Here is a 27138-nt window from a genome sequence, read left to right as displayed (position 1 = left end):
TAAGCTGTTTTGGGAGAAGGAGAAAAAAGGCGGGGTAGGGCCTACTGAGGTATTTGTACATTACATAATTGATAAGGGAAAAAGATTGTGTATGTATGTGAATGCACCATGAGCTCGAGTCAACTTTCATTTCCTGAACAGATTACTGCATTTGATTCACCCAAACACACGTAAGTTTCAAATGCCACTGGCTCAATTAACATAAACTGTATAGTAATAATAGTAATGTAGACCTTAGTTGCATTTTACGTGATATTATAAATCCTAAACTTAAACCGAAGGTAATCTTTGGATTTCTCCTGCTCTCTGCACTGGTGTTTAACCGGAAGTATCTATGCACACACTGGCTAGACCGGAAATCTAGCACCATTGCAGTGAGAAATCACTTGAGGTCTTTTTTTTGTCACATCACAGGGTAGTGTACCTTGGCAGGACACTGCGATATATAAATTTAATTGTTCACAAGAGCAATTTTTTTATTCAGAATACAATATAATACAGACAAAGCTCCTTTTTGGTGCATAAAACAATTTGCTTTGGTTACAGTGCAACAAGCTTATATAAAAAATAAAATTAAAACATTAAAAATAAAAAAAATACAATATTTTCAACTAAAAGTAACAACATTTTTAAATATTCGAATGACATCTTTCAACTTGAGGTACTTGTTACAATTGTACAAACAATTATCAAATATTGATGCTGTAGTAAGATGCTTTTATAAGTCTTTAGATGCATAAAGAAACATCGTTTTAAGTGTCTCTGCAAGCATTCTTTGTTTGCTGTTTGTCCAGATCCTCAAAAAGAACTTGGTACACTCTTAAAAATAAAGGTGCTTCACGATGCCATAGAAGAACCTTTTTGTCTAAATGGTTCCTTAAAGAACCTTTAACATCTGAAGAACCTTTCTGTTTGACAAAAGGTTCTTTGTGGCGAAAGAAGGTTCTTCAGATTATAAACAGGTAAGAAAGAGATGGTTCTTTAACTGAATGGTTCTTTGAGGAACCAAAAATGGTTCTTCTATGGCATCGCTTGAAGAACCTTTTGAAGCACCTTTATTTTTAAGCTACCTGGCATTCTGGTAATTTGTTTGTTGTTGCATTGTGTAAATAAATAGGCTAATCTGTAATTAATAGTTTTTACTTGTCTTATCTTAACCAGAACATATAGGCTCTTTCTGAATGTCTGGCCGATAGTTTTATAGAAATCTATTTCCTAAAGTGACAAATAAGAGCATATGGGTACTTTTTTTTTTAAATTACAGAGCTCAAAAGTACTGCAAAGAAGAAATAGCACGTGTCTTTGTGTCAGGATAAATGTCCAGACTGGAGGTGGCACTGGACACTTGCTGGTGTCCGTCTTGTTGGGCCCCTCCTCCAGCTTCAGCGGGACACGCCGCAGGACTCAGCACAAAGTCCGAGTCACTGGCTGCACACACGAGGAGCGTCACAACAAGCCCCTGGAACCTGGAACCCGCCCAAGAAAACCGAGAGAAAACGTGGATTTTATCGAGAAAAACTATCGTATTAAATCGTTACAAGCAGGGCGGTGATCCAAGACAGGTGTCGGAGCGTGTCGCAGTCATCTGATAATAATTTGTGCGCTCTTGTATTGTGGTTACTGCGCGAAGACCGAGTTTCTGTCCCAAGAAACGCAAATCTCTGTTGCAATAACACTAGCCGTTATTCACGCTTCGTTTACCGAGTCATACTACAAGAGGAAATTGCAGCGTAAGTTTGCACAGCGCCTGCTTTGAAGTAGGTTGTAGCTGTAATTAATTTATAGGCACCACGTGAGTGGGATGAAACGACCATTAAGTGGGCACACCCGCTGGATATGATACCTAACACACTCAGAAACTTCAGCCAGAGCATCGGACCTCTTTGACTCCCGGTACAGCGCCTGGGACTGGCGTTAAATCTCACTGAATGACTGTAGCGCTGAAGAACCGCGCGCTTCTGCAGAAAGGACACACAACTACAGGAGACCCTGTCAGAATGATGTTGTTTTTAATCTGAGTGCATTGGACTTTTTGCGTTTTTAGTTGCAGACTGTTTGATTTTAACCTCTTTTGGTTACACTTCTGAAGAGTTTTAGCTGCTATCACTGATCCAGATGAGAACGATGGCAGTATTATGGGATGACCCGTTCACGTTGCTGTGGAGACGGACCGTAATTTATTCTCTTCTGGTGCTCTTGATGAGTGGAGCGCGCACCTTTGGAGATGAAACCTTTAATGGAGAGGTAATTATACTTTTTTACAAATGATCAATGTACTGCACATTTTTGTATCAAAAATCATATTGTAGAATTCAATACTGTTTAAAGTTTGAAAACGTGTTTTGGTCACCACTATATATATAGGTTTCAAACGAATAATCACGATTAATCGCGTCCAAAATAAAAGTTTTTGTTTACATAGTATATGCGTGTACAATGTGTATATGTATTATGTATATATAAATACACACCTATGCATGTATATTATATTTAAGAAAAATGTGTTATGTTTATATATTAAATATATTTATATATTATATAAATTATTATGAATATAAGTTTTTCTTTACATAATATACGTTTGTACTGTGTATTTTTATTATGTACATTTAAATACACACATGAATGTATATATTTAAGAATGCTGTTATGTTTATATATTAAATACATTTATGTATAATATAAATTATATGAATATAATATATACATGTAAATACATGTAAATATTTTCAAAATACTGTATGTGTATGTATTTATATATATACATATAAGAAATATACACAGTACACACACATACATTATGTAAACAAAATAATCGCGATTAATCGTTTGACAGCGCTATATATATATATATATATATATTCTTTAACTGAATGGTTCTTTGAGGAACCAAAAATGGTTCTTCTATGGCATCGCTTGAAGAACCTTTTGAAGCACCTTTATTTTTAAGCTACCTGGCATTCTGGTAATTTTTTTGTTGTTGCATTGTGTAAATAAATAGGCTAATCTTTAATTAATAGTTTTTACTTGTCTTATCTTAACCAGAACATATAGGCTCTTTCTGAATGTCTGGCCGATAGTTTTATAGAAATCTATTTCCTAAAGTGACAAATAAGTGCATATGGGTACTTTTTTTTTTAATTACAGAGCTCAAAAGCCTACTGCAAAGAAGAAATAGCACGTGTCTTTGTGTCAGGATAAATGTCCAGACTGGAGGTGGCACTGGACACTTGCTGGTGTCCGTCTTGTTGGGCCCCTCCTCCAGCTTCAGCGGGACACGCCGCAGGACTCAGCACAAAGTCCGAGTCACTGGCTGCACACACGAGGAGCGTCACAACAAGCCCCTGGAACCTGGAACCCGCCCAAGAAAACCGAGAGAAAACGTGGATTTTATCGAGAAAAACTATCGTATTAAATCGTTACAAGCAGGGCGGTGATCCAAGACAGGTGTCGGAGCGTGTCGCAGTCATCTGATAATAATTTGTGCGCTCTTGTATTGTGGTTACTGCGCGAAGACCGAGTTTCTGTCCCAAGAAACGCAAATCTCTGTTGCAATAACACTAGCCGTTATTCACGCTTCGTTTACCGAGTCATACTACAAGAGGAAATTGCAGCGTAAGTTTGCACAGCGCCTGCTTTGAAGTAGGTTGTAGCTGTAATTAATTTATAGGCACCACGTGAGTGGGCTGAAACGACCATTAAGTGGGCACACCCGCTGGATATGATACCTAACACACTCAGAAACTTCAGCCAGAGCATCGGACCTCTTTGACTCCCGGTACAGCGCCTGGGACTGGCGTTAAATCTCACTGAATGACTGTAGCGCTGAAGAACCGCGCGCTTCTGCAGAAAGGACACACAACTACAGGAGACCCTGTCAGAATGATGTTGTTTTTAATCTGAGTGCATTGGACTTTTTGCGTTTTTAGTTGCAGACTGTTTGATTTTAACCTCTTTTGGTTACACTTCTGAAGAGTTTTAGCTGCTATCACTGATCCAGATGAGAACGATGGCAGTATTATGGGATGACCCGTTCACGTTGCTGTGGAGACGGACCGTAATTTATTCTCTTCTGGTGCTCTTGATGAGTGGAGCGCGCACCTTTGGAGATGAAACCTTTAATGGAGAGGTAATTATACTTTTTTACAAATGATCAATGTACTGCACATTTTTGTATCAAAAATCATATTGTAGAATTCAATACTGTTTAAAGTTTGAAAACGTGTTTTGGTCACCACTATATATATAGGTTTCAAACGAATAATCACGATTAATCGCGTCCAAAATAAAAGTTTTTGTTTACATAGTATATGCGTGTACAATGTGTATATGTATTATGTATATATAAATACACACCTATGCATGTATATTATATTTAAGAAAAATGTGTTATGTTTATATATTAAATATATTTATATATTATATAAATTATTATGAATATAAGTTTTTCTTTACATAATATACGTTTGTACTGTGTATTTTTATTATGTACATTTAAATACACACATGAATGTATATATTTAAGAATGCTGTTATGTTTATATATTAAATACATTTATGTATAATATAAATTATATGAATATAATATATATAAATAAATACATGTAAATATTTTCAAAATACTGTATGTGTATGTATTTATATATATACATATAAGAAATATACACAGTACACACACATACATTATGTAAACAAAATAATCGCGATTAATCGTTTGACAGCGCTATATATATATATATATATATAGCTATATATTTGGTGTGTTTCTCATTTAGGTTTAATGCACTGTCTCAGAGTCTCAGGTCTGGTTTTAATATGACCGCTGATTTCAGCTGAATGCTTGTAACTCAGCATGTGAATGGCTGTAATATCCGAGAGCAAATTAGAAAGTTATTTAGCTTTTCACTAAACTTTCTGAATCACCAACATTCTTACCTCTTAAATTCTTGTAGCCAAGCTTTGGGATGGTTTTAGTTTGAAGTGGTAGGAGGTATGAAGAGTTTGTAGTCTGTGTGGTTTGAGGTTTGTTAGTGGTGTGCCACTCCATGTATGCAGTGCTGCAGTGGTCCAAACCCTGTCATTGGTGGTCTGGCACTGTGCGAAGAGACTGACAGAAGCCAAAGATCTAAACTGTCTCTCTGAATTGATTACTTTACTCATCAGATTCACAAATCTGGCAGGGAGCCTCAACTCATTCCTTTCAGGTATCTGAGGTATCTTTTGCCTTCTCAAACATTTACATCAGTCCTGACCCAGATTAACCTGATTGATCGGGAATAACGTTAACAATAAAACTAGATGAGCTCCTCTGGGCTGGAAGTAACATTGACCTCACATTGGGCAGTTGTAACCTGCAGTTCCCACACACCTGGCTATCACATCGGCTATACTATCGCCCAGCAACTTTTGGATACTAAAGCCAACTTTTAGAAAAAAAGAACACTATTAGAAAAAACGGTACAAAAGCTGACACTTTTTTAAGGCACACTTTTGTACTTTTTAGGTACAAATATGCACCTTTAAGTTATCAATAAGCACCCTTTAAGTACAAAGGTGTACCTTTTGAAAAAAAAATTTTTTTTCTGAAGGTATACTGGTACTCTTTGAACAATTGAATTCAGTTTATTCATCTAACAGTGTACCTCTTGAAAGATCTGGGCTCCTGCATCACTGTCCTGATCTCTGGGCTGGGCTTGTAGTAATATACACTTCTTTAAACCTACAGCTGACCCAAACCCTTTTAGAAAGAAGCAGCTTATCTCAGTAATTCTACCAGTCACAAATGTTGAATGACAGCAGATGTGCCTGCACATGCCACAGTGGTAGATGGATTTTTGGGGGATTATGTGTTAAAGCTGTACGACCCACTGATTTGGGTGTGTGGTGAGACAACTGTGGGGACAAAGTCTCAAATGCAGTTATAGAAAAGTAAAGTATGCATGCATTCCCTTTTCTACAGTATATCAGCTTCAAAGGTTGTGATCATGAAGTGCTTAAAGTCCATTTTTAAAAATAAAAACATTGTTCTGGAACTACTTCCATTAATTCATTAAGAATTTAGGATGTTTTGCCCACAATTTGAGATTCACGATTAAGAACATGAATATTATAAAAACTGGGTCTCATTCAAAATTCATGGACTATTAGTCTTTAGAAGCACAAGAGAACTCAGGAGATGAACTTGTTCTTATCCTTATTCTAACATTCTTGAATTTGGAGTTTTCTAAATGAGCGACCACGTGCCTGAGGTTCGTCGTTTGCATAAAACACGCCCAAGCTTTCTCTATAAGGGTTTTCCACACAACCTTTCTTTAACAGCCGTTCATCACTGTGAGCAAACATATGACACTCCTGCCTGAGAGAGCTTGTGCAGCAAGATCCTCAAGCAATGCCATGTGTATCACCCTCAAAACCAGTTCAAACTGGTTTTATTTTAATGTGTTTTAAAATCTAATTTATTCCTGTGATGGCTAAGCTGAATTTTCAGCAGCCAGAGCATCAGTCTTTTTTTGTCCTCTTTCTTCTCCTCCTCCTCCTCCTCATTCTTCTTCTTCTTCTACTTCTTCATGTTCTAATGTTGTGTAAGTGAATGAGACCCAGTGAGTGAGCAGTAAAAAGCCTGAACGTAGAATTATATGTTTTGGATGATCCCTTTGGAATAACAAAAAGTGCAAACTCAAAGCTTGTGTCAGTTCACCCATAGCACAAACAATGTAGATGCTTGAGTGAAGATAGGGAGTGTTGTGAGTTTCTGTGTGGGTGTTACTCTGAGAGCCTTTTGTCGTACAGTCCTTTACAATACAATACTTCATAGAAAAGCATTTGCTTTCTCAAACAAAGATATGATTTCAAAGTGGTGTCTTATGAATATCTACTTCCTGAATGAGGGACTGGCAACAGAGTTGCTTTCGGCTGTTGTCTTTTCCCTCACTGATAGCCTTCCTTTTCAGATAGCTTTATCCTGGCAATTCAAACAGAGTCATTTCTGGATATACCAGGAGAACTATCAGGCATGTTTAACTAGCTGCTGCATGGAGAGTGTAGAGGTGTTGGCCTGCTCTTCTGTGCTGCATGTGATCTGTGAATGCAACAGCTGTTTTTAAATAGGCCACAAACAGAAACAGTTAAGAGACGTTTAGGACTGCAGGGCTCTCAGGCAGCTGAGGCGCAACAATGAGACTTCTTGTGTTCAGCTGACTGTGTTCAGAGGTGCGGGGAGATAGAGAGACAGAAAGAGCTCGTGGAGCAGGGAGAGGAGGGGATTTATGAGGACTGTACTTCATAGGGAGCCGACTGTATCACTTCCTGCAACCTTATCTCTATCCTGCGTTTAACCCCTGGAGTCCCGCTTTTCCCTTATGTTTTTTATCCGCCCTCTGTATCCATGGAATGTAGCATCCTTGTGATTTCCCACAAACTCGTGGCGAGCTGTTTGTGTGGGGTCTGGACTGCCTCACTGTGACTGAGAGGGATAATGAGATGTGATTGGACCGTGGAGCCGCATTAACTGCTAATCGTGTCCATGTCTCAGTGGATGACTTGTACTTCTGACTGGTAGGTCTACTTCCTCTCTTATTAAGAACCAGGGCCACATTCACCAGCTTAATTACTGCAAGGTCACGAGGGGATTGAGCCAGATTCACTAGGCCTGCCTTGCTGTCTACTGTACATAGGCATAAGCTGCTTTATACACACAGAAATGGACCATCATTTGTTCATTGAGTTTGGTGCATGTTGCCAAAAAAAAACTAACAAAAAAAACATACAATGCAAACACATTTGGTAAAATAGAGAATTTGATTGAATTTTTTAAATAATTCTCTTTAGTATTTAATGAAATATATTTATAAAAATTATACTGTAACATAATATTATTACAGTTATTTTGCAACATCTGCCTCAGTGCATTATGGCATTGTCCTCTCAGTGCAGGAAACCTGCGATGCTGATAAATTAAAAATAAAATTATGTTAAATTAAAATGAATTGAATTTTGATGTTATAGTCAATATTAAAATTATATTTTGTATAAAATATTAAAAAATATTTAAAAAATGCTTTAAATACTCTTATAAATCATAATCAGTGTTGTTTTTTCTTTTTGGATATATATTTTTTAATATTTTAAATTATTTAAATTTTATATTTTCCATTTTAATTTAAATTTTTTTGTATGTCTTTTTATGATTTTGTCATTTTGTTTTAGTACTTTTAATGTCTGTGTAGTTTTTATATTTTCTTTTAAACTAAAATTTTAGTACATCAAGCAAACTAAATTAAAATGAGAAATGTTGATAAAACATTTTTTTAATTTATTTTTTATTTTATTGTAGCCCAGTTATATTGTTAATTTTATTTCAAGTATCTACTGAATTTTTGTGGTTATAACTGTTTAATACTTTTAGTTCAGCATGCACAGTTAAATATTCTATATTGGCCTATATGTGTTCAATATTAACCAACATGTAAAAAAAAAAAACACTAATACTCCTTATTTGATTGTCTGTTTAATTTAGTTTGGCGTTGCTGTTCTCATTGATGAAGGTTATTGATTTACACGGCTGGAAAATGAAACTGACTGCTGATTGATGTGCTTTGTCCTTTGACCTTACTTTGAGTCTCATTACCCAACTGCCTGCCATTAAAGATATAGCCTAAATATATTTTTCAAATCTATTTATTGTATTTTCTGGAATGACACAGCTCCCTGTGGCCCAGTAGACTTGATGTGCAGAGCTGAGAGAGAAGACCACATGGAGTTTAAATGAAATTTGTCATTGCATTATTCCCCAAACCAGTTCCCTGAGATTCAGAGCCAGAATCATGTCTGAAATGCCAAAAGCCCAGTCTGCCTTAACTTATTTCACTCCTCCCCTCCTCCATCATATTCTGTTTTCCTGTCTTCCTCTTAATCTTTTTCACTTGATCTGGTTCGCTCGCTCCCTCTTCCCTCTCACTTAATGACCAAAAAATGGCATGCACCCAAGGCCCAGGAATAATAGTGCTCTCTAGTCGTTAGATTCTTGGCTGACATTGTTCTGGACACACACTCTCTCTCACACACACACTAAACCCAAGTCTTTTCACGACACGTTGTGAATCACAGGTTCCTGGAGGACATGCTGTTGGCAGGAGCTCTCAAGGTCCCGTTGAGCCAGCGCTGGCACAGGGGCTGATGGGAGAGAAGGATGGCTCTCCTTGCTTCTGTTCTCTGCAATGCCTTACTCTGTATGCATGACAGGGATGTTGTGATGGTGGGATGGATGCTGAAACGGCTTTAAAAGCAGGTCTTCATTTATCTCATCCATTTCGATAGTCTGCGATGTATATCTAGCAGAATGATTCCAGGTGCCCTTGACCTAAAGAAGGAACATATAAAGCATGAAAGCAAGAACGTTGTTGTCCTTTATGAGCTAGTAAGCAGAACACTAGGGTAATGTCTTTCTCTAGTGGGAGTACACACACCCTCCCACCTCTCGCCCTGCTAAAAGCCCCAGGGCTCTGAATGACTGAAAGCGAGGCAGTCTTATCTGTGGGGGTAAGGTGTGTCCTGCCCTGCTCAGCCCTTTAGCACTTCCCTCTCTCACAGCCTCATGGGAGACACAAAGAGGATTGTGTTCAGGGAGAGTAAGAAAGCTGGGAATTGCTGGATTTGGTGTGGAAGTACAAGAGTAGTTGACAAATGGAATGGAAATGACACTTTTTATGTCATAAATGTAGGGATGTAACGATTACCAGTTTGACGATAAATCGTGATAAAATTCCCCACGGTTAGTATTACCGTTTCATATTTTAATTATCATTAAAACCGTATTAGATTACCGCGATTTGACCATTTTTGTCCTCTTTCTTCTCCTCCTCCTCCTCCTCATTCTTCTTCTTCTTCTACTTCTTCATGTTCTAATGTTGTGTAAGTGAATGAGACCCAGTGAGTGAGCAGTAAAAAGCCTGAACGTAGAATTATATGTTTTGGATGATCCCTTTGGAATAACAAAAAGTGCAAACTCAAAGCTTGTGTCAGTTCACCCATAGCACAAACAATGTAGATGCTTGAGTGAAGATAGGGAGTGTTGTGAGTTTCTGTGTGGGTGTTGCTCTGAGAGCCTTTTGTCGTACAGTCCTTTACAATACAATACTTCATAGAAAAGCATTTGCTTTCTCAAACAAAGATATGATTTCAAAGTGGTGTCTTATGAATATCTACTTCCTGAATGAGGGACTGGCAACAGAGTTGCTTTCGGCTGTTGTCTTTTCCCTCACTGATAGCCTTCCTTTTCAGATAGCTTTATCCTGGCAATTCAAACAGAGTCATTTCTGGATATACCAGGAGAACTATCAGGCATGTTTAACTAGCTGCTGCATGGAGAGTGTAGAGGTGTTGGCCTGCTCTTCTGTGCTGCATGTGATCTGTGAATGCAACAGCTGTTTTTAAATAGGCCACAAACAGAAACAGTTAAGAGACGTTTAGGACTGCAGGGCTCTCAGGCAGCTGAGGCGCAACAATGAGACTTCTTGTGTTCAGCTGACTGTGTTCAGAGGTGCGGGGAGATAGAGAGACAGAAAGAGCTCGTGGAGCAGGGAGAGGAGGGGGTTTATGAGGACTGTACTTCATAGGGAGCCGACTGTATCACTTCCTGCAACCTTATCTCTATCCTGCGTTTAACCCCTGGAGTCCCGCTTTTCCCTTATGTTTTTTATCCGCCCTCTGTATCCATGGAATGTAGCATCCTTGTGATTTCCCACAAACTCGTGGCGAGCTGTTTGTGTGGGGTCTGGACTGCCTCACTGTGACTGAGAGGGATAATGAGATGTGATTGGACCGTGGAGCCGCATTAACTGCTAATCGTGTCCATGTCTCAGTGGATGACTTGTACTTCTGACTGGTAGGTCTACTTCCTCTCTTATTAAGAACCAGGGCCACATTCACCAGCTTAATTACTGCAAGGTCACGAGGGGATTGAGCCAGATTCACTAGGCCTGCCTTGCTGTCTACTGTACATAGGCATAAGCTGCTTTATACACACAGAAATGGACCATCATTTGTTCATTGAGTTTGGTGCATGTTGCCAAAAAAAAACTAACAAAAAAAACATACAATGCAAACACATTTGGTAAAATAGAGAATTTGATTGAATTTTTTAAATAATTCTCTTTAGTATTTAATGAAATATATTTATAAAAATTATACTGTAACATAATATTATTACAGTTATTTTGCAACATCTGCCTCAGTGCATTATGGCATTGTCCTCTCAGTGCAGGAAACCTGCGATGCTGATAAATTAAAAATAAAATTATGTTAAATTAAAATGAATTGAATTTTGATGTTATAGTCAATATTAAAATTATATTTTGTATAAAATATTAAAAAATATTTAAAAAATGCTTTAAATACTCTTATAAATCATAATCAGTGTTGTTTTTTCTTTTTGGATATATATTTTTTAATATTTTAAATTATTTTAATTTTATATTTTCCATTTTAATTTAAATTTTTTTGTATGTCTTTTTATGATTTTGTCATTTTGTTTTAGTACTTTTAATGTCTGTGTAGTTTTTATATTTTCTTTAAACTAAAATTTTAGTACATCAAGCAAACTAAATTAAAATGAGAAATGTTGATAAAACATTTTTTTAATTTATTTTTTATTTTATTGTAGCCCAGTTATATTGTTAATTTTATTTCAAGTATCTACTGAATTTTTGTGGTTATAACTGTTTAATACTTTTAGTTCAGCATGCACAGTTAAATATTCTATATTGGCCTATATGTGTTCAATATTAACCAACATGTAAAAAAAAAAAACACTAATACTCCTTATTTGATTGTCTGTTTAATTTAGTTTGGCGTTGCTGTTCTCATTGATGAAGGTTATTGATTTACACGGCTGGAAAATGAAACTGACTGCTGATTGATGTGCTTTGTCCTTTGACCTTACTTTGAGTCTCATTACCCAACTGCCTGCCATTAAAGATATAGCCTAAATATATTTTTCAAATCTATTTATTGTATTTTCTGGAATGACACAGCTCCCTGTGGCCCAGTAGACTTGATGTGCAGAGCTGAGAGAGAAGACCACATGGAGTTTAAATGAAATTTGTCATTGCATTATTCCCCAAACCAGTTCCCTGAGATTCAGAGCCAGAATCATGTCTGAAATGCCAAAAGCCCAGTCTGCCTTAACTTATTTCACTCCTCCCCTCCTCCATCATATTCTGTTTTCCTGTCTTCCTCTTAATCTTTTTCACTTGATCTGGTTCGCTCGCTCCCTCTTCCCTCTCACTTAATGACCAAAAAATGGCACGCACCCAAAGCCCGGGAATAATAGCGCTCTCTAGTCGTTAGATTCTTGGCTGACATTGTTCTGGACACACACACACGCTCTTTCACACACACTAAACCCAAGTCTTTTCACGACGCGCTGTGAATCACAAGTTCCTGGAGGACGTGCTGTTGGCAGCGGCTCTCAAGGTCCCGTTGAGCCAGTGCTGGCACAGGGGCTGATGGGAGAGAAGGATGGCTCTCCTTGCCTCTGTTCTCTGCAAAGCCTTACTCTGTATGCATGACATGGGATGTTGTGGTGGTGGAATGGATGCTGAAACACTTTAGGCTTTAAAAGCGGGTCTTCGTTTATCTCATCCATTTTGACGGCCTGCGATGAATGATTCCAGGTGTCCTTGACCTAAAGAAGGAGCATATAAAGCATGAAAGCAAGAGCGTTGTTGTCCTTTATGAGCCAGTAAGCAGAACACTAGGGTAATGTCTTTCTCTAGTGGGAGTACACACACCCTCCCACCTCTCGCCTGCTAAAAGCCCCAGGGCTCCGAGTGACTGAAAGCGAGGCAGTCTTATCTGTGGGGGTAAGGTGTGTCCTGCCCTGCTCAGCCCTTTAGCACTTCCCTCTCTCACAGCCTCATGGGAGACACAAAGAGGATTGTGTTCAGGGAGAGTAAGAAAGCTGGGGATTGCTGGATTTGGTGTGGAAGTACAAGAGTAGTTGACAAATGGAATGGAAATGACACTTTTTATGTCATAAATGTAGGGATGTAACGATTACCAGTTTGACGATAAATCGTGATAAAATTCCCCACGGTTAGTATTACCGTTTCATATTTTAATTACTGTAATTCAGCTTTTCCATAAGCGCCACCTGCTGGATTTACTGAGACTTATATTTACATTCAGCCTGTGTGCAGTTTCTGTCTGGCCAAAAATGGACCGAATTCGCATGCCCTGCTGTAAATTGACCGGTTGATGAAAAACAAGCTTATGCGGATTCTACACATTTAAACAATACAGATGTTATCTAGAATTATTTATTCATTTATTAATCAATTATCATTTTGACTTACATCTTTTCTTTATTTAAAGGCTGAAATGTGAGGTTTACCTTTTTATGAAACTTTTTCAAAGCTTTATTTGAACATTTACATTAGATATTTGAACATGCTATTAGATAAACTGTTGTCAGTCATGTTGTCATTTAAAATCCGGACATCATTGATAATGTTATTGTTTTAGTGATTATGCAAACAAAAAAGTCATTTTATTTATATAACTTGGTGAAGTGATTTATGTGTCAGTACTTTTTGGACATCTCCAGCACATTTTAACAATACCGTGATAATACTGATAACCGTGATAATTTTGGTCACTATAATCGTGATAGGAAATTTTCATACCGTTACGTCCCTACATAAGTGTAAATGATTGTGAAAAAAGTGTAGATCTTAGATGCTGTAAGTGGCCGCCAAGTTTGTTTTTTTTGTGCAGTTCATTGTTATATTTTTCAACATGCTATTAAACTGTTGTCAGTCAAGTTGTCATTTAAAATCCGAACATCATTGATAATGTTATTGTTTTAGTGATTATGCAAACAAAAAAGTCCTTTTATTTATATAACTTGGTGAAGTGATTTATGTGTCAGTACTTTTTGGACATCTCCAGCACATTTTAACAATACCGTGATAATACTGATAACCGTGATAAAGTTGGTCACTATAATCGTGATAGGAAATTTTCATACCGTTACATCCCTACATAAGTGTAAATGATTGTGAAAAAAGTGTAGATCTTAGATGCTGTAAGTGGCCACCAAGTTTGTTTTTTTTGTGCAGTTCATTGTTATATTTCTAAATAATTGTTGTGTGTAAACCCCCCCCCCCCAAATTAATAAAATAGAATAAATCCTATTAGTTTCTAAAAACTGAATGGGAAAAAATATACATTTTTCGTAGTAAACGCTGTGGTTGTACCACCACAAGGTACCACCGTGATACTAGAGTTTTTATTATTTGCTAGGGCATTGCTATACAGTTGCTAAGGTTTTCTTTATACAGTTTCTAGGGTAGATTGCTAGCTGCTAGGTGGTTGTTTACTGGCCCAAGTTCAAAGAGTCTCTTTTATTGTGGTTATTAGATCAAGTCCTTTTGTGCTTTTTTTCTGATAAAAAATGCTATTGCAATTTAAAGTGCATGTGTCTGTGTGTGTGTGCATGTTTTAAGTAGTGCTGCTTGGACAAAAAATGTGTGATTGAATACCAATATGACTTTGTAATAATAATAATAAAAATGACAATAATAATTATATTGACTTATGTCATTACTACTAAATAAGACAATTAAAAGGTTTACTCACTAAAATGAGAAATATTACTATTGCAATATTTACTGTAAATAAAAAGGAATTTAAGGAAAATAATATATTTTCATGTTACAGCATGACTGTAAAATTACAACACTGCCTTCATTTCTTCTTATTCAAACGTTAAAAATGTATTTTGGCAAAAAAACAAAAAAAACACAGGTAGCCTGTAAACCTCTTTTGTTGGCAACATGCAACATGCACATTTAAAGTGACCCAAACTCAGAGCACTTGCAGTGATGTGTTTATGTTGAGCGCCATATTTGAACTGAGCTGCTCTGAGACACTGAAAACACTGGATGACGAGCTGCTCGTGTATAAATGAACACAGTGACATGCTTCACTCTATAAAACACAGCTAATGTAAATGTATTTAATAAAATCACAGCCTTTGCGATTTGATAATCACACTAAGCCATATTGCAATTTTAGTCCATATTTGTATGGGATTATTTCACCCATTGTGTCATTCAATTGTTAGTCTGATGACTGATGAAAAGTAATAAAACAAGCTGCAGAATTTGATGCATCATTTGTTCTAAAAACAAATTGAAGTACGTAGAAATAGTGATGCATGCTAGGGTATAGTCACTTTTTTTTCTTTCTTAGCACTGTAGATATAGCTGGTTTGGTGCGGTGGCATATTAGCCTTGCCCAGAACAGGGCCAGCTATTCAACAGTTTGACTGTTATTCAGCTGCCTTCACAACACATAAGAGCACAAAGGCCTGTGTTTTCTGTGGCTGTGGAAAGTAGAGATCCGGACCAGGCAACTGTGTGACAGGCCCTGGTTACAGAGTAGAAAGAGAAGGGGACATTATAAAAGCAGTGACCCCCTAACCTCTTGAGTCCAGTGGGAGGAACATATTAGCCTTCTGCTAATTAATACCAGGTGAAAAACAGCACTGTAAAGTCATGAACAAATCTAAGCAATTGATTCTGTATTGCTTTTAGTATTGCATTTGTCCTCAGTTATGATCAATTTTATGTTTCAGATGTTTCTCTTTAGAAAAACAAATAATAGAAACAAATGAGACAATTGTTAGAGTAAGAGTATAGCTATAAAATATGAATTATTACTCACATCAGTAATTTGATGAGACTTTGTAGACTTTGGTGATAATGAACAATTTGTGATATTGTTCATACTTTTTGGAATTCTTCAGATTAAATGGTGAAGCAAGCAATTTCTCCATCTGCTCTCCATTTGATCTCATTACCGTCTAGGAGAGACAAATGAGATAGTAAATTGGTCTGGTTTTCTATATGGGAGGTTCTGGCTGGTTTAGGATCAGGGTTATTATATTTAACTAAAACTAAAACCATTAAAAATGTTAAACTTGAATTTAAAACTTGAATTAAATTAAATGTCAACTGAAATAAAATATATTACATTTATTTTATTTCAGCTAGTTTCCAAGGCAACATTTCTTATTTTCATTTAGTTTATCTTGATGTAAAAATAGCTAAAACTAAATCAAAAATGAATAAAAAAAACTATATAGATATATATATAAAAAAATAATAATAATAAAAAAAAATGACAAAAAAAACAGCAAATTTAATTAAAAATAAAATGAAAATGGATATATAAAAATAATTCAAAATATTAATAAAAACTAAAATAGTTTCTCAGTGGTACTATAATAACACTGTGAAGGACAGCCTGTTTACTGTTGCCACAGGGTGGGCTTAATAATGGGGGAGTTTAATTACATAATTATTATAATAATGATAAGCAGTAGGTGTAACCACATTTAATGTAAATCAGAACATCATGTCCAGCTTTCATCCCCTTTAATGGACCCGCTGGCCTTTTGAAATCGCCCACTGTATCCAACGCGAGAGCCAGATGGGATTGGAGCTATGCCTTCATGCATGTCTCTGCCCTGAGGAAAGTCCCCCAGCAGTGAGGGAAGAGTGGCTGCTTCTAAAACCTCATAAACTGGTCAGTCCAGCTGGTGCCGTCACCCCTCAATCTGTGTTCACATCCGCCTCAAGTGTTCTCAAACAGTCTGGACCAGTATTAGGTGTCGCTTACAACAGGTGTGACGCTCTTTCAGTCTGTGACAATATCTTCTTTCTCCTTCATTCTCATGGCAGTGACAGACAGATGTTTTTTGAATTGCTGTGGCATTAAAGGGGTCATGTAATTATTCCAAAAATTGAATGGTCCTGTTTTACACAGATCCTTTAAGAAGTCTAGAATTTAATTATACAGTTATCTCCTTTTTTAATAATCTTTTGAGTTCTAGAAGTTGCATTCATATCAGTTTTCATACTCTGAACTCTTTCAAATAGGAATGCTTTTTCAAAATATTAATTAAATAGTCCTTGCATTAATATTGCAAAATGTGGGAGACTACAAATGTCATGTGCAATTAGATTGCTTTTTACTTTTTCAAATAAATATACATATTTTCAGTCCACTGAATTTGAATACATTTTAACTATGAATTTAATTTGCTTTGCATGTTTGCAATTACTGTTAATAACATGCATACAAAATACAGGTATGACTCTTTCTACATTAAGACTTCACTTTGTGGATTGTGAAGTATTAATATAAATGTTGACACAATTATTAATGACAATAACCATGAACATCCCTGATCACAAAAGGTCAATGAAAATTAGATTTCTAATGAGATCACTTCTGTCTGTGTTTTTGTCTCAGTCATGGCTGCGGCAGTACGGCTACCTCCCGCAGGCCAGCAAGCAGATGTCCACCATGCGCTCGGCTCAAATCCTGTCGAACGCCATCAGCGACATGCAGCGCTTTTACGGGCTGGAGATCACTGGAGTGTTGGACCCCGTCTCCATCGAGTAGGACACTCACTCCACCACATGATCTAATGTATCAGCTACACTGTTAGAGCTACTACCAATTCCGCCTCCGCTCATCTTAATCAAACTATTTATTTTTCATGAAGCACTTACATCCTGTTAAATCTGTAACTGAACAGAAAAATTAAGGTCACCTTATGGAGAAGGAGAACCTTAAAGGAATATTGCAGGTTATTTAATGTCTATAGGTGGATGATCCTGTGGTCATGCATTATCGGTGGTAACTTTTTTTTTTTTTAAAGCTGGTTATGACATGAGTTTGATTGTAAATTTCCATAAAGGGTTAACAGGTGATTCTATTGCACCAATCTATGATAACACAATACTAACACATAACACATAATGTTGAAGTGTTTTCTGTTACTTTCAAAACAAGATGATAGTTGCCTATTTAAAGGAATAGTTCACCCAAAAATGTAAATTTGCTGAAAGATGTAGATGAGTTTGTTTCTTGCTCACCAGTGGATCCTCTGCAGTGAATGGGTGCCGTCAGAATGAGAGTCCAAACAGCTGATAAAAACATCACATTAATCAGCAAGTAATCCGCATGACTTCAGTTCGTCAATTAATGTCTTGTGAAGCGAAACACTGTGTGTTTGTAATAAATAAGTCTATCAAGACATATTTAACTTCCAGTAACAAGTCCTCTATCCATAATATTGCTTTCTACGGTGAAAAGAAATTCTGATTAATAAGAGAAATATGCACAGATCAAGCACAGTTTACAAGCGAAAACAGTCCAAAACAGCTCTAAAAAAATATGTCAGTGGATTTTGATGTGGGGATGATGTGGAGGAAGTCTTATTATGGATTCTAATGCCTTGATGGATTTGTTTCTTACAAACACACAGCTTTTCAGTTCACAAGATGTTAATTGATGGACTGGAGTGGTGTGGATTACTTGTGGATTATTGTAATGTTTTTAGCAGCTGTTTGGACTCTCATTCTGACGGCACCCATTCACTGCAGAGGATCCATTGTTGAGCAAGTAATGTAATGCTAAATTTCTCCAAATATGTTCAGATGAAGAAACAAACTCATTTACATATTGGATGGCCTGAGGGTGAGTGAATTCATACATACATATTGTCTGTGATAATAGACAACATGCCTCAAATGTAGCAATTAATATCAAAGTCCACCACACTGCACAGTGATGGATATAAAGGGGCCTCCATTTGTTCAGCTTTCTTAACATGCCTTTATTTTGTGCATGCCTATTAAGGTTCCTTTTGTACTCTAAGCCCTTATCTGTTCCTTTCTTTTTAGGGCCATGAAGAGACCACGCTGTGGCGTCCCAGACAAGTTTGGGGGTCAGATCAAGACCAATGTACGACGGAAACGTTATGCACTCACTGGCCACAAGTGGGACAAGAACCACATAACTTTCAGGTGGGTTTGGATCTGACTCTTCAGTCCACATTATTCCAGTGATTTTGATTGTAATCGTAACACTGTTCTTCTCGTGTCTGCCATGGCTGCAGTATTCAGAACTACACGCCTAAGATCGGGGAGTATAACTCATATGAGGCCATCCGACGGGCCTTCAAAGTGTGGGAGAAAGTGACGCCGCTGACGTTTGATGAGATCCCTTTCCATGAGGTCAAATACGGCCGTCGGAAGGAACCTGATATCATGATCTTCTTCGCGTCTGGTTTTCATGGTGACAGTTCCCCGTTTGACGGAGAGGGGGGCTTTCTGGCACATGCTTATTTCCCTGGTCCAGGGATGGGTGGAGATACTCACTTTGACTCAGATGAGCCTTGGACCATTGGTTCAGAAAACCTACAAGGTGAGTCAAAAGGACTCATTTAGGTTTTATATTGTGTAATATCTAATATGCATATATGTAAAATTATGTTAATACACTGAAACTCCATTTTTTTTGCAAGAAAGAAGTCTCTTATGTTCACCAAGGCTGCATTTATTTGATCAAAAGTACAATAGAACAGTAATATTGTGAAATATTAATACAATTTTAAAATTGGATTTTTATTTTATTTTATTTTATACCAGTGATAGCAAAGCCTTATTTTCAGCATCATTACTCCAGTCTTCAGTGTAACATGATCCTTCAGAAATCATTCTAATATGGTGATTTAGTTCTCAAACATTTCTTATTATTAGTACTGCTTAATATTTTTTAGAAAACAGAATGTCTGGCAACATCTGTATCTCTCAGTTTCGTAGACCCTCGTGAATCTTTCTGTGGAGTCTAATGATTAAACCTGTCAATCCAAGTTATTCTGCCAAATCTACAGCAAACAAAAAAGAAAAAGGTCACATTTGCAAGCCCACCTTTTGTGTTCCTTCTGAATGTATTAGCTGTTGTGAGGTTTTCATGGTCCTGTGGAAGCGGGTGTCATCATTTGAGACAGATGAGTGACTATGTGAGCAGCATGTTGATGTATTTAGAGGGTCAGACATTCCTAGAGACTCTTTTGCACTTTGCAGTAGAGAACTGTGAAGTATGTGATAAACAATAAGATACAGTGCAACCCTCTACGCACACCTTGGCAATATAATCGCCATTGGCTAGTAAATTTTTTTGTTTACTCGCCAGACTGATATACTATTTTACACACACACACACACACGCGCGCGCGCGTTTATTTAGCTATCTAAATGGGGACATTACATAGACTTCTATTGTTTTTATATACAGATAGTTATACACTTTTTAATCTAAACCCACTGCTACCCCTAACAGAAAACTTTCTGCATTTTTAAAATTTCAAAAGTAAAAAAAAAACTTTGTTTACTTTATTTTAAAAGTTTTACAAATGAGGACATCCACAAATTGAGGTTTTTGCCGATTTTGTCAGGCTTTGCTCACTTTTGGGTACAAATTTGTCCCCAAAATATGGTTAAGTACACACACACACATGATTCCACCCAATCAGCTTATCTTTGTAAAATGGAACAGCTTCTTAAATAACTGAATGTGCACTCTTAACTTCAGCCAATCAAGCATTATATTATGATATTATGATAATTAAGCACTATTTAATGATAGAACTAGTGATTAGAACTAAAACTTGGTAACCATGAATGAATGCATATTTGTCATTTTAACTGAACTTAGGACTGGTGGTGGTGTTTAAGATATTGTTGGTCATAGGTAATAGTAATTATTATTAAAAGATACTACTACTACTACTACTACTATTATCTGCTGGGTTCATGAATATTAATCACGTTGTCAGCGTTCGCTCGAACTGATTTGCTGAAATCAAAACAGGGACGGTAACAGATGAGGGCCAGCCAATGAGAGCTGTTCGCGCATTAGCTCCGCTCACTGCCGAGAAACCGGCATATCTTCTGCTTGTTCTTAAAAACTGAGTAATTCTAAATGAACTCTGTTATTTTGACAGGAAATACAACAAATAATATGGTTTACATGTAGCGCGTCGATTCAGCGTGGTATGCAAGACTCTCGCTCTCTCTCTTTGCATGTGTGAGAAACACAGCGCTATCAGTAAAGCGACGGCGAGTCGTGCGCCTTCACACTAGTTTACGGTACGTCAAATACAGGTGCGCTGCGTGCTACATACTGCGCATCCATTGAGTACATGACATGATCCATTGAGCGCATCCAAATAGTACAGATCGCTTGACGGAGAGTGAAACTCTCAAGCGCTCAGTCAGCGTGTTTATCGAGTGAAAATCTGTGTTGAACGTCTCTCACACACATACTGGCGAGTAAAATCTAAGAATGTATTAGCCAATGGCTAATGTTAGACATTATTTAGTCGCCCAGAGTAAGATTTAGTCGCATATGCGAGTGATTTACTCGCAATGTAGAGGGTTGCAGTGTGGTCCAAAGTATGAAAACACATAGACCTGATGGTTTAGGATTCTGAAAAAAAAAAAAAAACCCGCAAATGAAACTTTGTGATATTGACCATTTGAACCTAGTTCGGATCTGATTTAGAACATTGACCTTCTCAGATATTAACCCAAGATCTTACATTGACAGCTAATCAGAATGCACCTCAAAGGGCTCAAGCATTTAAACCGGCAGTCAACAAAACTGCAGTGCTTGCTTATAATAAACAGAATGCCGTTTCAACATTCGACAGGGTTTGACTAGAACTGATGGTGTTAAATACATTAAAAAAACCTGAGCTGACAGACACCAAACAATGGCCTGACACTCCCCAAGAGTCAGTCTGGTGTGTCAAGGCCTTAAGATGGGAAGTTGCTGTAATATGGCTCCTGATTTTTAAAGTAACTTGGAAAGACCTCTTTGTCTATAAAAGGGTTAAAGGTTAATCATGGGATGTCTAGTTTTTCAAACGCTTTAATGAAACATTACAACATGACACATTTGATTGATTACCGACACACTGACTGCAACTTTCACTGAGGAAGCACATAATGCAACTTCAAAAGGAATCTCTAGGATTTTGCAGAGTCTATTTCCATAGTTTTGTAACATCTGGCTACAGGATCATCATTGTTAGCAACAGTTGAAGTCTCGGTCACAATGACACAGCTGTGAGGAGAGATGTCTCCTATTGCCCTGAAGTTGCATCTTTTAACAGTCGTGGCTCTCACACAAGAGCAGCTTTGAATGACGAGTGTGTTTGTCTGTGAAAGCCGTCATTGATTGAACTGTCGGAAAGCATTAGGACAGCAAGTTCAGTACTTCTCTTATCCGCACAGTTATTAGCCCTAATGATGTTGCCTCTCTGAAAAAAACTCTGAACAAGCAACATTACTGTCATTACCCCCCCCCGGAAATCAGGATTTAAGAATTGCATAGAGCCATTTACACCCACAGAGTCACAGATCATTGTGACAGCTGGAAAATGGAGACAGAACGTGATTAAAATCAGTCACCGACTGAGTGCACTGTCACTGTGAGCGTTTCAATAAATCTCTGTAGTGTGCAGATAATTGCAAATGTTCTGCACTGATCCAAAAACTACTTTCATATGAATATGCATTGAATGTGCACTTGCAGTATTTTTCTTAAAATGTACTGGAGATTATGCAATATTAATGAAGGCCGCTTACAGTAAGTGTATTAAAAGAGCGTACACTTTCACAGCTGTTTCCTAACACACTTTAGATGCAAAGTGCATTTAAAAAAAAATGTGATCTCAAATTTTTACATTTTGCATTTTGTTTTAATAGTCTTTTCTTGTGATTGACATGTGCTTTAGTATGTTATTCAACATGAAAATAAGTGTACTTCTTTAAAGTAAGTAATTATAGTTTTAAGTGTAGTGCGTTATGCAGTTAATATATTTTAAATGTAATCAAGTGCACTAGAAAGTGGAGTCTGGGGTCCGGTGTAGTCATGGTTCAAAGTTGGTATGAAAGCAATCCAGCCTAGTTTGTGAACCAATATTGATAAACAATTTGCCTGTTAAAGTATAATAATGTATTTCCCATTGTTGCCTTCAGTGAACATAATAGGGAGAGATGGATGGGGATCAAACTCAGCTGTGGATCAAACAGTCTAAGCTGAATGTAAAACAGAATTAAAGTCAAAATGAAGCATTATTTGCAAACCCATTTTACTTCTGTAAAGTGATGCATTTAGTGAAAGTTCAATGAGTGAAAAATATAGTGCAGGACTTGACTGGATTGTTGTAAGTGATCCATATCATACATGATCCATACTACAGTTAGCACTCAATTTTCCTTCCTTAATCACCTGCCAGCACTCATAGACTGAAACTTAAGCAGTTTTAGTGACGTCAGCCAAAAAGGAAAGTTTGGATTGTAGATCACAAAGACAAACATTTTTCTTTGGAATAGCATGCACAGATTAACTGTTTAGATCAGGAAGATGCATCAAGATAAAAAAAGAGTTCCTTTTGATTTCATGCCACTTTAAAGTGCGCATCATCTCAGCACTAAGCAAGAACTAACAGCGGGAACCCTTTTCCCAACTCCCCCTAAAACGCTCCACACTCTCCTCTTCACTCATATGTCCTATTTACCCAGTCATCTAAATATAGCTGCACTTCTTTATCTTCTGCAAGACCAGTAGCGATTTTGTTTAATGTGCGCACTTAACTCCAGCAAATGTAATGTTCTAGTTGATACGCAGTATATCATGTGTCCTTAAGTCAGAGTGGCCATAAAATGCAGCTGTGATCTCCCAGAGCGAATGAAGATTAATAAGCTGTTGTATCAGACATTCTTTACTAGTGACCTCAGTAAATCAGCTCATTGCTGACCATCAGCTCTCTCTAATACCACAGCCTGTGATATTTAATATGTGTCTCCCCGTAGGCAATGATCTGTTCCTGGTAGCCGTACATGAGCTGGGGCATGCCCTTGGACTGGAACACTCCAATAATCCTTTGGCTATTATGGCTCCTTTCTACCAGTGGATGGACACCGAAAACTTTGAGCTGCCTGAGGATGATCTCCGTGGGGTCCAGCAGATTTATGGTAACCTGATGATTGTGATGTCTTAAACATGGCATTTCTGATTTTGCAGCATATTATCTCCATAGCATGCGTTTGCGTTTGCGTTTTCATGTGGACGGAGATTTTTTTTAAAAACGGAAGAAGGAAAAACTCAATTTATAAACTGTGTATAAACTCAGTTTATAACATACCCGTGTACGTGTGGATATGGCCTTAGAGACACGACTTTTTGGTTTATATATGAGTTTAAGGTAAATTTACAAAATTTTATTTTTGAGCTGTATAATTCTGGCCATAAATTTTGTAAAGGAAGCAAAACTCAGTGAATGCTTTAACTCATATTTGATTTGCGTCAATCAGGACAGTAAGTATTTTTGCCATTTTTTATTTTTTCCAGCTACTGAAAATTGTATTGCATTTTTTTTTTATTAACATTTTAGCATTTTGCATGATGTATTTTTTTGCAGTTCTCTGCCCCACCACCAAAAATAATAATATAGTGTAAATTTTCTTAAGAAAATGTTCAACAGCTGTAGCATAGCCCCATTATACCTATAAATTCATACATATACTTTGCTGTCTGCTCAGTTTGTCACGGTGCAAACATTACTAATTAGTTTTGCATTTTTATCCATTCTTACTGGGTTTTCCAGAACTATTAAAAGTAGAGTTTCAGAGACATACCTTTTTGGTTCATACAGTATATAGGTTTAAGAACTAAATGTAATTTGGCGTCGAATAATTCTGAAATTGACCATATATTTTGCAAAGGAAGCAAAACACACATTTACTCAACAATAAGATTTTTTTTAAACATAACTGTAATTAGAAATTAAATGCCTAGTAACTAGTAACTTTCAATGAAAAATATTCTAATCTCTTAACTCTTTATTGGTACATATAAAAATGTAAAATACAGAGTTAAAAAAATGGTGGAGTGAAAAAAGTTTCACTGTCCTACTACCAAATGTTTTTTTTTAATTTAGAATTTTAAATTTTTGTATGGGTCAGAATTAAAAAATGTTTTAATGTAAAAAAAATGAAAACAAATGTTACTCTGTTTTATTTATTTATTTATTTACATAATAATGTAACTCCATTACACATAAATGTACTTTGCTGTGCAAACATTGTTGATTGCTTTGTAATTCTTAATCCATTGTTACTAGGGCTTCCAGAACATTTACACGTCATATTTGCAATTTCAACAACATCCATGCTTAATATCCAGCTAGATAACTTTACCCTGGTGTCATATTTAAATCAGCCCAATTTATAACAGGACATCAAATGTTTACATTTCCAAGTCATAAAACTACATGAACAGTGTCAATGAATGGCTCTGGTGCAAAGTCAACTGGCCTGAAACTCGGTCAGTGGGCCAATCTCATTATCAAGCCCTGCCAGCAGATTGAGATCAAAAACTGCTCAAACCACAGTGAGGTTTCCCACATTGGTTATACATATCAACACCCTGCACCCCTGAAACAGACATCTAATAACTTCCTGGTGAAGATTTCTGTGAAGATGAATGTATACTTGTTAGACTTGAGGAAAGCTGGCTCCCATAAGGAAACCGTGCATGGCAAGTAATGATGTCATTGGCAAGGCCCTTTAAAATTTGGATTTCTGCCATTGGAGAAAACCAGGAGACCAAAATCTTAGGAGCAACATCTGGTCTTAGTGAGGCGAGGCCATTGCGTCAGCTAGCGCTTCTACCAGATGCTGACAGCAACGGTTGGACTTGGACATGGGCCCACTGAATCAAACGGGTCCATGAGGATGGTGCCTCAGTGTCTGCCATACTGTAAAATAATAAAAGCTCAAGCTTATCCCAGTGTTTCTGTAACGGCTCCATGCGATGCTTTCGCTGTCGCTTTAACCACTAAAATGTGGGATTTGAACCAAACCCGCATTGTTGGTGCATCTCTTGCAGTGCTGTAGTGCAGTTATTTGAGTTATAACAGAGAGTGAACACAAATCTGTGGTTGAGTTTTGGAGTTTGTATTACTGTGCCAAAGGTTGGAAAGTCCCTGTACATGCACCATGAAATCCTGAGTGTTGCTGCCTCCCACTTCTTGTCTTTTCTACTTCCTTGCCATTGTTTTCAACCTCTGTTCTCTTTCTTCATGTCCATTTTTGAACTTTTGACGGTTTTTTAAAACCTGCTTTCTAGTGGTTAACCAATATGTTTTTTTTCGATGGGTGGCCGATGTATAAACCTGTATGATAGTAAATGAGAATAACGCTGTGTCTCATTTGCTGTATTGGATACAGATTTCGAAGGCCACACATTTAAAGTCAGAGAAGTTCGAACCAAGCTTTGTTAATTGGATAACGCACCATTTCACAAAGCTCAAATCATCTCAAACTCTGTCTCTCTCAACAAAAAAAAAGAATCCTGTCATCACCAGTGCGCAATGAATCTAGGGACAGCCTGTGCTGCAAAGGATCCATTCTTTGTATCCTTCATGGCCCAGGAAACAAAGGCTGTATTTGAAGGAGTATTTTAATTGTGTGTGTGCCGCCATCCCAGAGTCTCCACAGTATCAGTTCAATGTGATGTTCAAGTGACGTACAGGGTTGCTTCCATCCGCTGACTTATACAAGTACTTGTTTGTTTTCTAACAGTGTTGTAGTGAAATGTTTTGTAACCTTTTGTTGCGCCGCTGTGACGCATTCGGTCTTGGAATGCAGCCTCTGAATTGGGACACCACTAAACATAGATTTGCTGAAATATTATATAAAAAATCTTTCAAAAAACATTTACACAATATTTAATAGAAATTTACAAAAAAGTGTCAGATTATCACTACTTGCCTCTTTCTCTCTCGTGTCCATCCACCTGTAGGGAATCAGTATTGGTTGTTCAGAGAAGCCAACCTGGAGCCCGGCTATCCTCAAGAACTGGTGGACTATGGTAGAGACATCCCGTATGACAAGATAGATACAGCCATCTGGTGGGAACCTTCTGGCTTCACTTACTTCTTCAAAGGAAACTGGTGAGGGGCTACTCTTATTTTTTGTTCTGCAAATAATTCTGCCTCTAATGTTTATTGTCTAATCATTCCCTTGAGTTGTTTTGGATGCATTACTGACCCTGTTTACACCTGCTCTTAACATCAGTCTCGGGTGACCTGATCACAAGTGATCAGTCGAGACAGATTGATGTTTACTCATGGTATTAACATGTCTTGCATGCTTCTTTAATGACCCCCCCAGATCGGATTTCATCAAGGGGAGGGGATCTTTTTTT

The 27138-nt window shown here is 37.2% G+C and overlaps 1 protein-coding gene across 1 annotated transcript in view; it reads left to right on the top strand.

Annotated features, from left to right (window-relative positions):
- Positions 1-3328: 3328 nt before the first annotated feature.
- LOC107727076 (matrix metalloproteinase-15-like) overlaps positions 3329-27138 on the top strand; it is a 34308-nt gene continuing 10498 nt past the window's right edge. Inside the window, exons 1-5 of the mRNA XM_016536839.1 lie at positions 3329-4129; positions 17320-17468; positions 18759-18881; positions 18974-19281; positions 23742-23903. Of these exons, the coding sequence (XP_016392325.1) occupies positions 4001-4129; positions 17320-17468; positions 18759-18881; positions 18974-19281; positions 23742-23903 (871 nt within the window). The 5' untranslated portion in view covers positions 3329-4000. The remainder of the gene's footprint in view (positions 4130-17319; positions 17469-18758; positions 18882-18973; positions 19282-23741; positions 23904-27138) is intronic.

The sequence above is a fragment of the Sinocyclocheilus rhinocerous genome, unplaced genomic scaffold, assembly GCF_001515625.1.
Source record: "Sinocyclocheilus rhinocerous isolate Xijiao unplaced genomic scaffold, SAMN03320098_v1.1 scaffold35, whole genome shotgun sequence".
Classification (NCBI taxonomy): domain Eukaryota; kingdom Metazoa; phylum Chordata; class Actinopteri; order Cypriniformes; family Cyprinidae; genus Sinocyclocheilus; species Sinocyclocheilus rhinocerous.
The sequence above is the reverse complement of the archived record's forward strand: the minus strand, read 5'-3'. Positions and strand labels throughout refer to the sequence as shown.